This window comes from Athene cunicularia, unplaced genomic scaffold, assembly GCF_003259725.1.
Source record: "Athene cunicularia isolate RWA unplaced genomic scaffold, athCun1 SCF_7, whole genome shotgun sequence".
Taxonomy (NCBI): Eukaryota; Metazoa; Chordata; class Aves; order Strigiformes; family Strigidae; genus Athene; species Athene cunicularia.
The window spans coordinates 106,651-120,536 of record NW_020799501.1 but is presented as its reverse complement, the minus strand read 5'-3'; the positions used below and the strand labels follow the sequence as shown (position 1 = coordinate 120,536).

General features: G+C 42.8%; 1 protein-coding gene and 1 long non-coding RNA gene across 2 annotated transcripts; one reads left to right on the top strand and one right to left on the bottom strand.

Annotated features, from left to right (window-relative positions):
• Nucleotides 1–3,235: 3,235 nt before the first annotated feature.
• PBX4 (PBX homeobox 4) lies at nt 3,236–13,618 on the top strand. The gene is made up of 8 exons (XM_026867522.1): nt 3,236–3,366; nt 9,656–9,897; nt 10,249–10,439; nt 10,682–10,817; nt 11,075–11,231; nt 11,448–11,554; nt 12,378–12,464; nt 12,897–13,618. The coding sequence occupies exons 1-8, from the start codon at nt 3,318–3,320 to the stop codon at nt 12,987–12,989; spliced, it is 1,062 nt and encodes a 353-aa protein (XP_026723323.1). The 5' UTR covers nt 3,236–3,317; the 3' UTR covers nt 12,990–13,618.
• On the bottom strand, nt 6,625–13,714 carry LOC113490919. The gene is made up of 2 exons (XR_003400320.1): nt 13,652–13,714; nt 6,625–8,447 (listed from the first exon to the last, which is right to left on the bottom strand). It is a non-coding gene; the product is annotated as an uncharacterized LOC113490919 (long non-coding RNA).
• Between the last annotated feature and the right edge of the window lie 172 nt (nt 13,715–13,886).

Sequence of the window (13,886 nt, the reverse complement as noted above, 5' to 3'; positions counted from 1 at the left end):
CACACACACACACACACACACACACGCACGGCCGTTCCCGGGGCCGTGGCGGGGGGAGGCGGAGCGTCCGGCGAGGAAACGGCGGGTTTTGGTGGGAAATCGCCCTCCGGAGGCGGAAAGTTCCCCGTCCGGTCCCCGGTGTTTCTGTGTCTTCCCCTCCGTACCGGCCTCCCGCAGCGGGGAGGGTCCCCCCGGTCCCCCCCCCGGTTCCTCGTCATTAATTTCCCGACTTTCCGTCCTTCTCGCCGCCCGGGTGATGTCAACACACAGAAATTGCAGCCGTCATCACCGGTGGAAACGGGATTGTCCTGCCCGATGTCACCAGGAACGGGCAAACCGGAGCGGCAGTTTCCACCGAGGGGCCAAGTTTGCTCGGGAGGGGTAGCGAGAGGAGCTGGGGGGGTTCTCGGGGCACCCCCAGGCACGGGCGCGAGGGACTCTGAGGGTTGGTTTTTTTTTTTTCCACCATCAAGAAGTTTCTAATCACATTTAATGGAAAAAAAAACCAAAACCAAAAACCATTCGGCCTTTCTCCGGCCTGTTGACTTCGTTGGGATGTAAATAATTACACGGTAAAGTCAACCCAATTCAGCATCTTCTGGTGCGTTTTTTGCCCCCGAGCTGCGTCCGGCCCTGATTGGCGCGGTGTAATTACACGTAATTACACGCTTCGCTCCCTCGGCGTGCGCCAGGTGGGCAGCCCCCGCCACGAGGCGGTTGGGGAGAAGGTGCAGATTTACAGAACGGGTTTATAAAAATCCACAAAATGGGGTTCTGGCTTTTTTTTTTTTTTTTTAAATTTTTATTTTCCCCTCCTCAGTTGGATGTTGCGTGCGGTCGCCCCTCCCTGCCCGCGCCCCCATTTCTCTATCGCGGCGGTGACGATAAAACCGTGTTGGGTGTTGGTTTGTTTTTTTTTTTTAATCTCTGCCCTAAAGTTTCACTGGTTTTGGGTACGCCTGTTGCTATCGTGCGCTGACAGCGAGGGCGCACCGAGGCGGCGGCGTTCCCGGGGCCAGGTACCGGATTCCTGACGGTTGAGAGGATTCTGTGAATATGAGGAGAAACTGGGCATTCAAAGAATGTCATAATTTGGGTTTAAAGTCGACTCTTTCAGGTAACTCAGCTGCAGCCTGGAGGGCAGTGAAATCCGTGTGTGCTGTGGGCCACGTGTAGGACTGTTGCTCCTTCCCAAACCTTCAGTTTTTCTTTCCTACCGGGTACTGTATCACAGAAAGAACTGCCCGCAGCTCCTGTGGGTTCTGTAGGCGTGGATTTAGCTCTGTTGCATTAGGCCTGCAGTTTTCTCTCACAACGTCCTATTTAAGATAATCTTGAGCGGGATAAATTTGGCAGGAACTTTACTTTCAAGAGTTGAGGAATGGGCTTTGAAAAATGGCCTGACCATTGTTTAAACTAAATTACTTTAACATTGTCTTAGAAACGCAGTCAGACTCCAGCTGGAGCACAGCAGGCTTTGAAGGCCCCCACATTTTAAAAGAAATTTTGGTGTATTTATGCATAAAAAGAGGCTTTTGTTTTCTAGACAAGAAGTTTGTGGGTTTACTTAGACCTCCCTAAGAGGACGTGTTGCTGAGGAAGTAAAACTAGGGCCTGGTTAAACCCATCACACAAGTGATACGGGGATGTGGATGGAGTGCTGGGACTTCTCACACCTCAGGAACACAGCGTTGAGTGCTGTATTTGGGGATTTTTTAAATTCTTTTTTATTAAAAATAGCATATTGTTATAGGTTTTGTGTATTATTTTAATGCTGAGTGAACGTGGAGGGTTCTTTCAGTGCAAGCAATGATAATTTTTAAAATCTAAGTTGAAAACTTGGGTGAAAGTTTCACTGAAATGAAATTAATCTGCCAGGGATGAGTTTAGTGCTGCTGTTAAACATGTTACCTTATACCTTAGTCTTCTTCATGAGAGTTCATGGCCATGTTAATTATGCAATTATCCCTGGGTCTGGTATCCACTGCCCTGTACCTAAACACCGCTTTTGAGACCCGGGTGAGAGTACAGTCTGAAGGCTTAGGATTCATTTTCTCTCTCCCTCTCTCCCCCCGTTTTTTCCCTCATCAGGCAAGGACAATAGGCTGCACTAGGCTGTCTCCTCAGCTGCCTTTGTTCTCAGGCTGTTTGTCTTGGGCTTGATATTATCAAACATCTCTGTAGGCGAATGGGTTTTACACTTCTTGTGGCCGTGTCATGAAGGAGAGTGGCCCATCGACTTCAGCTTGTGGGATTTTTGTTAAAAGCTTGCCTTCTGATACTGGCTGGCAGCTCAGCAGTAGCTGGGAGGAAGCTGAGCACCTGTATTTGTGCCGTTCCCAATAGCTGGAGAAGTGGCTGGCGAGCAAGGAGGAAGGTCAATTTGTATTTATATAAAAACCATGTTGAAACCCAGCTATAACGGCGATCTAAATATTATTTCTGAATTACAAAAGTGGTCCCATGAAGCAAAAGAGACTTTCTTGGAGGCGTGTGTTGCAGCTAGATACTTCTTTCCACTGGAAGTCAGTGGAAGTTCAGCACCCTGCTGCTGGTTGCCCCTGAAAATCGGCGGCGGTTGGGTGAAACCTCGGCTCCCACTTTTACATGGTGCTCACCACCCTTCGGATGTGTTTTCAACTCAGCAAAGGATGTAATTCTCTGGTTTGAGTAGACATTAGGATGGATTCTGTGTTAATGGTGTAATTAACATTGTCCCTTCCTGGAGAGAAGGGGGAAAACGAAGCAGCAAACGCTGGAAGAGTTTCAAAAAGGCAAAATTAGGACGTGTGGTAAAATGCTGTTAAATACAATGTGCTTTCCCTTGGATCCAGTGGCCACTCATGTGAACTGGGCGAGTCAGTGAGGGGCACTTGGGTTCCATGTTGTTCCCACCATTCAGGATCTATGTGCTTCAAAACCACCAGGGTTTTTTTTCTACGTTTCAGAGGGATTCCGTGATTAGATTTTATAGAAGCGTACTAACTCAAGAAGGAACTTTTTATCCCCACATATAAAAGAGGCTTTTGGTAGAACTGAAGGTGCTCACGGTTCCTTTAAGCAATGCAGAATTTTCAGTTTTAAGGCCTGCATATTTTTACAACCGTTTGCTCCTAGTGATGGCAGAGCGTGGCACTTAAATGAAATACATCACCAGAATTTGCACATTTCTGTCTTAATCTTCTGCACTAACCTGCCGTTGCTGAAGCGCGATCCAAGAGCTCGGTAAGTCTTGGCATCTTTCGCCGCCTTTCCTGGTGGCGTTCACTCATTCTTCCTTCTTCCATTTCAGAAAACATGCCTTGAACTGCCACAGAATGAAGCCTGCTCTTTTCAGCGTGCTGTGTGAGATCAAGGAGAAAACAGGTGCGTTGGTGTCTTTTCTGGCCTCAGCTTCCCCAGACACCCCCCCTAGTCACTCATCAGCTTGGCTCTCCTTTAACACGGCCCCTATTTTCCCTGATAGACTCTACAATTTAAAGCTGTTTTTGTTTTTTACTTAATCAGAGAATCATTTAGGTTGGATAAGACCTTTAAGATCATCTTCTGAAGCTGGAAATTGTTTTGATGTGTTTTTTACAGTGCTGTCTGTGTGCAGGTTTGGAGAAAACAGTGCTGCTTATTCGAAGGAGTGTTGTGGTTGTGTGTACGTAAAGAATCTATAGGTGTGTGTGGGGGGGGTGATGTCTCTAGATACCTAGAGAATCCTGAATAGTCCTGCTGTTATGCTCTTTTTTCCTTTAAGGAATCCATACCCAAATTGTGGTGGTAGTAAGAGTTCAAAGTTGACAAATAACTGTATTACAGAGAAAAAGAGACAGTAAGGCAGAACACTGGTGGTACTGGGAAACCCAGAAGTAGCAGGAAATGGAGTTGATGCTCACGCAGCTTTTTTTGAGGAGCACTGGGGTTTGCAGTTTGAATTACCCAGTATACACTCATACGTGAACGCTTAAGCAGTGTTGTTTGAATATCCAGTTTCTATAAACTCTAGTGAATTTTGATGTTTGAGGTTTTTTTAGAGAATAACTACTTTCATTATATGTACCTAAAATGGTGGTGTGTTTGGGTTTTTTTTTAACTTACAGCTGTATTAACATTTAACATCCTAAACCTACCTTTGTAGTATTTTTTTTTTTTTCTAAAATACAGAACCTTGCAGTGCTCCTCACTGTGCTGCCAAATGAGGGACCAGAGAGGTCTGTCCTCGGCGGTGCCCTTGTCACAGGAGGCAGCTTGGAGGCAGACATGACACGTTCATTTCAGGAGAGTTTGGTTGCATATATTGCCTTCTCGTGAGAGCACTTTGGTCCTGAAGAAAAATGTTGTGGTAGTAAGTGCTGTCTGGGTGTGCTTTTATGTCTGTCTGTCTGTCTGTCCTTGGAGGATTGCTGTCCTTAAAGAGGGTCTTTCGTCTGTTTTTCTATACGGAAAGCTTCCTCCTGCCTTTTATTGATTGAAACTGTGACTTCTCGGAGCTAAATACACTTGCAGGAACAGACCCTGCTATGGCATTATGCTGGATTTGTTTTGGTCTCATAGGTTTTTGAATGTCTGATGGTCTGTCTATTCCTTATTTAAATTATGGGGAGCAGATGTTATGGCTTCAAGCAAACAAAAGCCTGGACATACTGTAGCACAAGGTTTTGGGCTTTCTTTGTGACCCAGGCACACAAGCTTCTTTTTCTAGCTCGGAAATCAGTTTCAAACATGTTCCTCCCCCCCCATCTTTCTTTCGTTCTTTGTTGGAGCGCCAGTATCATTCACAATAGCTCAGGATAAGCCGTGCGCTTTGCAACGGGCAGCCAGCTGAAGGGTGCTGAGAATTTCTCCCCACTAATGTTTATCAATTAAAAAGAAATGACAAAACGATTCTGTAATTTAAATAGATTTGGCCACATTTAATATTTTGGTCAAGACCTGGGTTCTGCCCCCCCTCCCAAAAAAAAGGTGTGGGTTGGTTTTTTTTAAATTTTAAACCAGCTATGGGAAAAACAGGTATTTTATTTTCAAGTCTTAAATAACTGCCTGGAGCATATGTCACTATTTGAAGAGGCATCTAATCCAGGAAAGCCTACTTAGGTTTTTTTGGGAACCCTCAAAAGCATTTGGAGCATTTTTCATGTGTGCAGCAGATAAGGGTTGTGCTGGTTGGGTTACACTTCAGATACAACTCAAACATGGCACGATTCTATCTTAAAATCAGAATTAAACATCTGTCATGTTAAAAATGCACGCTTTTGGTGCTGAATATTAAATTTCTGAGGTTTTCTTCTCGGCTGATTATACCGTGCTAGGAAGATGCTCGTCTGTGATGGGCTCCAGGCCCCTTGGGGCAGGGGAAGTGTATTTCTACCCACTTTTGCGGAACGCGCTGCACAGTGGGACTCTGATTCTGCATTTCTGGCCTGGGGTAGGGAACGTGTTTGTTGCAGCTTTGTAACATCAAGTACCATTTCTGATTGTTTTCGTGGCGTTGCTAGCTGCAAGCCTCTGTCCTTCCTCGAATGTGCTGGCGCTTGGCTGGGTTAATTCAGCGGGCACCTTTTAATTTGGTTATAAAACTTGGCAAGCAGCGTGGCAAAGGACACGTTTCCTCTTTGTTGGGGAGTTTGTTGACATTCTTACGTAGCCGAGTCGTGTTCCTCAGCGCTCAGAGCCCCGTGGGCTTTTGTCTTCTGTTTCCATTCGCTCTCTGAATGTGCCGAACTGTCTCAGATCTGGAGAACGCGCTCTCTGGTGACGGTGCTTTGAGACTGGCTGAGCCCGGCAGTGTGGGGCTCTGCAGTGGGGTGCTTGGGGGGGGCTGCTGTCCCCACGGAGAAATGGGGGTGCAGAATCTGCTTGCTACTACACGAGGGGTGCGTGGGGTATTTGGGTAGCGTTCAGAAGGGATTCGTGATTGGTTTAAGTGACCTGTATTAAAAAAATAGACTCCTGCCTTCTCACCTAACAGTGGGATTTGGGGGCTGCCAAATCCAGGCAGACTTCTGTCTGACTAAAAAAATCAGGAGTCGGTATTTAGCATGAGTTCTAGGATAAATATTTGCCTGTGTAACATAAGGGACAGGATCATCTGGGAAAAACTGAGATGTGGATGAGGAGGGGTGCAGGTCCACCCCCCAAGTGCCTACTTCTACTCTCCACGGGTATTTTATACATCACACAGTATGGGCTGTTCATTTCTGGGCCTAATACGGCAGGTTTCGGTTCTCACTTTGTGTATTCCAGACCCAGGAGACACATTTATCGTGCTGTTCTCCCTCTGTCGTGTGTTATCGTGTGCTACTTGCTCTACGAAGGAAAATCTGGAAAGGAAAGCAAGTCTAAGCAAAGTGTGCATCACTTATTTTGGTACCAGTGATCTTGTACAGTTCATTACAGAACTGCTAATCTTTAATTAATGAGATGTAAATACATTGTAATGATTGCATTTGCATACTGAGTGAGGCTTCAGCACCTTAGGTTGTGATGTATTTTAATTAAAGATTAATTAGAAATGATGGGAATTTCATTTTGCTTAGTGTAATTATTTTACATATTTGATGAATATCTGGTAGGTGATGTGCCAGAGAATGCACAATATTATATTAGCACAGCTGACAGGAGTGACTCTTCAGTGGGTTTTTTTTTTCTTAAACATCCATAAAAGTGATGGATTATGAAGGATTGAAGTGTGAAGGATTTTACTGGTTTGCAAGGACTTTCTAAATCATGCTTAAAACACTGGCTCTGCTGTAACTCCTGTTTCTCAGCCTCTTCTCTCAAAGCCTTGAGTATTAACGGAGTTGTGATACGTTCTTAAACTATTGTGGGAACTTCCAAAATTTGGTGGCCAAAATGCTACTGAGAGGGAGCTTTCCAGAGGAGCGTCCTCCTCGGAGTACCAGTAGATAATAAGCAGCGTGTAAGGACAGGTGTGTGTAAGAAGTTGGTGTTGACCGAGAGGCTTTTTTTATTGTGGTAACTTTTCTCCTTTTTGGAATCCTTTTTGTTTAATGAAATCTCGTTCTTCCAGAAGCCCCCCCAGACTGCAAATTCCTGCGGGTGTAATTTTGGCAGAAATGGGTGATGCCTGACCCTCAGTGTGCCGAGAGCTGGCAGGGCAGATGCAGTTACCCTGACAAAACTCTTAGTGCTTCTGGAATTGTTTTTTCCAGCCCGTCCAAAGAGACTCACAGAGGCTGGCACGAGCGCAGGGTTCCTGTAGCTGTGACAGTTTTGCTCACCCGTTGAGCCACCTTTTGAGATCAGCTGCTCTGCAGGGTTGTAGATGAGCAACTGCAGCTTTTCTCCGTGGAAATCAGAACTGGCTGCTGCTTGCAGCAAACGGAGTTACGAATTCACTGAACGGGTAGTTTTGAGTGAATCTGATGTAACTTCTTATTATCATTAGGTGAAGATACTAGGAGTAAAAATAAAGTTTAAGCAAAAAGTATCCGTTCCAGGAGATGCTGGCTTTAATTTAATGATAATACCCGTGGCACTGATTTCTGTAGAACTTGCGTTCTACATGTATGAATATGCAAAGAAGTTTAAAATCAGCCTGATGGAGCGGGTCAAACAGAGCAAGCTTCTTGCTCTCATTGATCCTTACGTCCACTCACCTTTGCAAGAGTTTATGAAATAAAACTTTGAACTGCTCAGTTGGGAATGTGGTTTACGATATGTTGATGATGGTGAAAACTCCTTTCTAGTTTCCTGTGACTTGCTCGAGCCAGCCAACCAGAGTCTTCCCTCGAGACTGGGAAGGTGCTTTCTACATGCTTTGCAGCAGTCAACTCGAGATGAGCTTATGTGTAATTGATGATAACTAATGTCTAATTACCATAATTAGACAAGTGACATAAAATTAAGCTGCAGCTGGGAGCTTGACTTCAACATGAGGTACTCTGATATGCATCATAATGTGCATAAAAAGACGTTTGGCAGAAGCACATTCAGATAAGAAGGTGACACCAAAATATCTGTTCCACTGAATTTCCTCTTGCCAGTCCAAGTAGTTTAATGTGAGTTTTCTCAAAAAGACTAAGCAGCAAATGGCTTCTCTCAAACTCTCTGCTGGGTCTTCTGGAAGAAAGAAAAAAAAAACAAAAACCACCACAACAAATTTTTAAAAATCCCCTTTTTTTGGTTGTTTCATTTCTTGTAACATTGGCTCAGTAAAGGGTGTATGTAGTAGATGCTATTTTTTTTAATGTATTAATTTTAATTCCATAATGAGTTAGAAAAGCCACTAACTTTTAAAATAGCCAACACTTCCCTCATTGCTGTCTTAGCTTGAGTTGAGCAGTTCCCTGTGTACTACGTTACTCACCTTTTTCCGCTTGCAAAAAGGCTGGGGATGTTTTGGAGGAGGCCTGGATTCCTGGGACAGCACGAATTCGGGTCTGCAGCTGCTCCAGAGCACTCTCTTCATCAGAACTGTGTCCTAATTTCTGTATAGCCTGCAAACTATTAAGTTCAGCAATGTCACTGTAAGTTTACGCTGTTCAAAATTATCATTGTTTTTTTTTTAGATGAGCTATTCTTTTGCCTACAAAATGCTGAAAATGGTTACAAACGCTTATGTTTGATGTTTCTACATATTCATAGTTCTCCTGCCCTCACACTAGAATTTTTGCATAAGAGATCTTAAGCGTTTATCTTTGGTGGGGAACGTAATATTCCGTTAACCTGCCAAGGACAATTTGGAAAAGGTCGTTTGAATTTTGTAGCTTCATAAGGTTAAGACCAACTGTTCATCAAACTAAAATTGTCTAAGCAATTAAAATCAAATTAAAAGCCAAAAAGCTGTTGGCATTTTTTTGTACTGACTCAGTATCTTGTGAGTTCTTAACGCTTTTTAAAAAAGGAAGTTCATAATAAATTGTCAAAAGATTTGGGGAATTAAGTTTTTAAAATAAAATTGCTTGGAATCAAACTTGAATAATTCGAGCATGCAGACTGCTGCAGTCTGGGTTTGTTGAACATAAGGAAATTGGTTTCTGGTGCGTTTTTTCACATTGTTTCAGATTTTGATAGATTCTTAAATAGATTTGAATGGATTTTAAAATTCAGCACCGTTAAGACTTCAGTTTGTAGCCTGCTGCTGCGGAGCACAGTGGTATCCTGGGCATGTCAGGTGGACAAGATCAGACTCAGGCCTTGGGTACAGATTCCCCCAGGATCTTGCACTCCTGTGGTGCTCCTTTCCATCCCAGCAGCTCAGGCCTTTTGTCCATCCGCCGTGGTCTGTCTGCAGGAGCTGGTGCTGAGTGCTGTGGAGGACGGGGTGAGGAGCCAGGCAGCAGGCTGATACATGGGCATCTCCTCTCTAAAAGCCTCCTCCTGATTTTTACAGGCTGCTAAAATACTTTCTATTGTCATATAAACTAGTACGACCCCAAGGAGTCTACTACCTCCCTGCATTTGAAAACTTCCCTCCTGTTTTGGTGCTTCTCAATCTAACAGGTGTCCTGTTTGTTTGGATGTGTTGCCTAGTGGCTTTGTTAAACGCTCCCTTTTTTTTTTTTTTTTTTTTTTTTTTTTTTTTCCTTGAGCTCAAGACCTGCAAAAACCTCTCAAGGGCGTTTAAATGCTTTGCCAGAATTGAAGTGGATGCTTTCTCCTGTTTCGGAAATAATCTGTTGATTCCCTCTTTATATTTATCTAGTGTTAAGTATTCGCGGTATTCAGGAAGAAGATCCCCCAGATGCTCAACTAATGAGACTAGATAACATGTTGCTGGCAGAGGGTGTCTCCGGGCCCGAGAAAAGAGGAAGAGGAGGACCGATGGCTGTAGCAGCAACATCAGGTGGCTGTCCAAATGACAATAGCATTGAACACTCTGACTACAGGGCCAAGCTGTCACAGATCCGACAGATATACCACTCTGAGCTAGAGAAATATGAACAGGTGATCTTTCTGCATGGAAGAGTTTTTATCATCTCAATTAAAAATAACCGTTTTTTCCTTTGGTGTTGGTTTTAAGAACAGAACAGGAAGTATAATGAATTCAGGTGAACGCGAGGGTATCAAATTCAGTTGAAAACTTAGTGTTACGGAAGTAAGGCGAAGATAGAGGGACTGGACATCAAACTAAAGATAATAAATGTCTTGTTTATCTTTGTTGCCGTTTTTTAAGAGTAAATAGAGTAAAGCTGAAACATGGAAGCTCCTCTAAAGTTTTGTGGATATATATTCGTGTTGGGGAAACGAATTCTGGGGTATTTTATGGTTTGTCGATACAAATATGTGTGTTTTCAGGCCTGCAGTGAGTTCACCACCCACGTCATGAACCTGCTTAGGGAACAGAGTAGAACCAGACCAATTTCGCCAAAAGAAATCGAGCGCATGGTGAACATAATCCATGGCAAATTCAGCACCATCCAGATGCAGCTGAAGCAGAGCACGTGCGAGGCAGTAATGATCCTGCGCTCCCGCTTTCTTGATGCCAGGTACGAGAAAACATGGTGATTGCATCAGAAATCTCGAGTCTGTCATTCCCAGTGTTGATCCAGTTTAAATGTGAAGAATCCGCTACCCATTTTGCTTTGACATCAACATCGATTTAATTCCATTTAATTCTTACATTCTCCTTCAAACCAAATGTATTTTAGAGGGGAAAAAAGCCAACAGTGTACTCTGTCCAGTCTACTCTGTAACACCATTTAAACAGGAATTATTCATATTTTTATAGGCGTAAACGACGTAACTTCAGCAAACAGGCAACGGAAGTACTGAATGAATATTTTTATTCGCATCTGAGTAATCCTTACCCCAGTGAAGAGGCCAAAGAAGAGCTAGCAAAGAAAGGTGGCATCACGGTTTCACAGGTATGAAGTGTTTTATCTCGAATTAAGCGACTTTTTTTTCCTCAAACAATGGTTTGGTTGGGGTTTTTTTCCCCCCACAGTTAGCAACAGACTTTAGTTACTTGTACTTTCAGTAGGATTTAAGTTATTCCGAAGGGTTTAGTAGTAGATATTTTCTGCTTGAAGGCTAGTTTAAAACATCTCCTTTGCTGGCAACTTCTGAATACGGTGGAAAATAGAATATTTGATCAGATGCTAACAGCGATATGTATCTCCAGGTTTCCAACTGGTTTGGTAACAAAAGAATTCGATACAAAAAAAACATGGGGAAGTTCCAAGAAGAAGCCAATATTTATGCTGCAAAAACAGCAGTGGATGCAACTAATGTCGTGGCTCAAGGCAACCAGGCAAATTCTCCGTCTACACCAAATTCAGGTGAGTGGGAGCCGGCGAAGAGGCCATGTGCTCGAAAGTCTTGTAATTATTTCTTGTGACAATTAGTACCACGGACTACTGGTGTTGGAAACAGTCATAGGATTTCTTTTTCTTTTAAACTTAAATAATGTAATACTCACTGACGAAACATTTTTGGTGGGTTTCGTTTCTCATTAAAATGTTTGTTTTGTTTTGTTTTGTTTTGTTTTTTCCTAGCTTCCTCTGGCTCTTTTAAGATGACAAATTCTGGAGATTCGTTTATAAACTTGCAGTCATTGACTTCCTACCAGAGCTCCCCAGTGGGAGCCAGTGTGCAGTCGCAGGTCAGTACGGAAGAAAAAACCCCATACTTTGGGCAGTAAAGTAAACGTTAAAATCCAATTTCTCTGTCCTTTATACCCTGTGGTTGACCAGGGAGGTTGTGGAGTCTCTGACCTTGGAGATATTCAAAACCCAACCTGCTCTAATTGTCCCTGCTTCAAACAGCAGGGTTAAATTAGACAATCTTGTTTTATTTTTTCTAATAATTTTTTTATCTTAATACCAGATAGGGGTGGATTTCTCTGTCTGTAGCCAGCACTGGCTAGGATCCATGAAACAACCTAGAATCAAATTTCTCAAATGAGTCAAGAAACAAACCTGCTTCAGTGTGTATTTTCTCTTGGAACTGGAATTTTTTCTTGAAGAATTAACTGATAACTAAAATAACCTACTGCTATTCTTCCATCCTTTTAAATTTACAATAGTAAAATGGGGTTTTCTCTTTTTAGAGTCTTGTCTTATTCCATATAAATAGAACTTTGCTTGGGATTTGTGGTTAACAGCACTGTCAAACTCATCTTCTGCTGAATTTCTAAACATATCTGAACTGCAGAAAAGCTGTTCCTCTGTTATAAAAGCTGAGGGTGATTGTTCCTCTGTTATAAAAGCTGGAGGTGATAGGCTCTGATTCTGCCTGATAATGAAACAGCTATGGATAGCTCAGTTAATAGCAAGAAGCTGCAAAGAGAACTTGCTCCTTGCAAGAAAACCTGCCCCTTGTTTAAAGAATTTTTGGCCCAGTAGATACATAACACATACTGCTGGCGTTCCTTTAACTTGACTTTTTTATCCTTATTGTTCTCGTTGTGTGGGATCTTGTTCTAGATGGATTCCTTACATCACGTCATACACCAGACGGGAAGATATGACACAATTGTGGGGAATCCTTTGTATACGACGCAGCGCATAGATGTAAGATGTACTGAGGTTTTATTTACTTAGAAACATAAATTCTGCCTGAGATTAGTTTATAATCTGTAAATAAATGTTGACTTTTTAGTCCCTTGATGTGGCAATAGGAAAAAGCTGGAAAGATGTAGTTTAATAGACCAGCCTTCCCCTTCCAGAGCCTTGATTGAAAATTTTGGCTTTGATCACCAGAAGATTTGTGCCCTTCAGTTAATCCTTGCCATAAGGATGGCACTAGGAATAAGAGTAACATAAAATCTTGGGGGGCGGGGGGGAAGAGGTTTTATGCGATATTCATGGATTGTGCTTTGTCAGAACCTATACATAGTTATTTCATTTCAAAAGCGCTGTCACTTGTAAGGTGTATAAAGGCAGATTTTTTTTGCAAATAGTTGCTTAAACATGTAATGAAACGATAAATTTTTCTCCCTTCAGGCTAATGGCAGCTGGCAGGATGCTACCACCCCTTCATCAATCACTTCACCTGCTGGAGACCCTGGAAGTGTTAATTCGGATGCGTCTAATTAAGTTTTTAGGACCTATTGATGAGAGGAAAGAGGTCATTAGTGTAATTTGTCAATGTTGCTCTTTTGCCAATACTATTGTTTATACAACTTGACACACAGCTAATTACCTCAGAAAAAACCCTGGAACCAATAGACGATTGTGATTACAATGATACCTCTCTACCTCTCAGCCTCACGCAGTTGAGTTCTTTTTACTTATGCCCATTGGGATGTGAAATTGTTTTAAAAGAACTTGCTTCATTTTCCTAACCAAATTCATTTTTTAAAAAATATGGATTTTATGGTAAGAATCTGAAAGTGTCTCTTCTGGAACTTGGCGTTTGTCTCAAGTTTTACAGCTTAAGAAAACTGACTTATTTTAATTTCCATAAAGTTTTTTACTATGAAATTTCTGTTCTAGTTGATAGCTACTACCAGTTAACCCCCCTGTATTGTAATTGTATGCGTTCTCTGTATTGTAATTTTGTATAGGAAAATAAGCTTTTCTTAACTAGAATTCATTCTGAGCTAATTAATCAGAACGTTGCTTTACCAAAACTCTCACTGGACTTTGCTCTCGGGTAGGACCTTCCATCCTGTGTCATTCCACGTAATTCTAATTTAATGTCTAGTAAAAACAAACAAACAAACCAACCACCCACCCCCCTACCAACACAAACCCACCTGACTTCCCCCATGGATAATAGGTTTTTGTGCATTTCCGCAGCTGTTAACACAGAGTCCACCCCTTTCAGTTGAGATTTTATCAAAGATAATAAACTTCCAAAGCCTTTTTTTTTTTTTTTTAATTTCTGCCCGTTCCGCTGCCCCGGGCTCGGAGGCCGCGGCGGTGCCTCAGGGGAGGGCGGGAGGGGCGGGGCGGGCGCTGCGCATGCGCGGGCCTGAGGGCGCCTTCCCG

Excerpts from the sequence above, each read along its gene's own strand:
- PBX4 (XM_026867522.1), top strand. The coding sequence starts at position 3,318 with ATGAAGCCTGCTCTTTTCAGCGTGCTGTGTGAGATCAAGGAGAAAACA. Across the intron at positions 11,232-11,447 it reads TCCGTCTACACCAAATTCAG|CTTCCTCTGGCTCTTTTAAG; the intron begins GTGAGTGGGAGC and ends GTTTTTTCCTAG. Across the intron at positions 11,555-12,377 it reads GAGCCAGTGTGCAGTCGCAG|ATGGATTCCTTACATCACGT; the intron begins GTCAGTACGGAA and ends ATCTTGTTCTAG.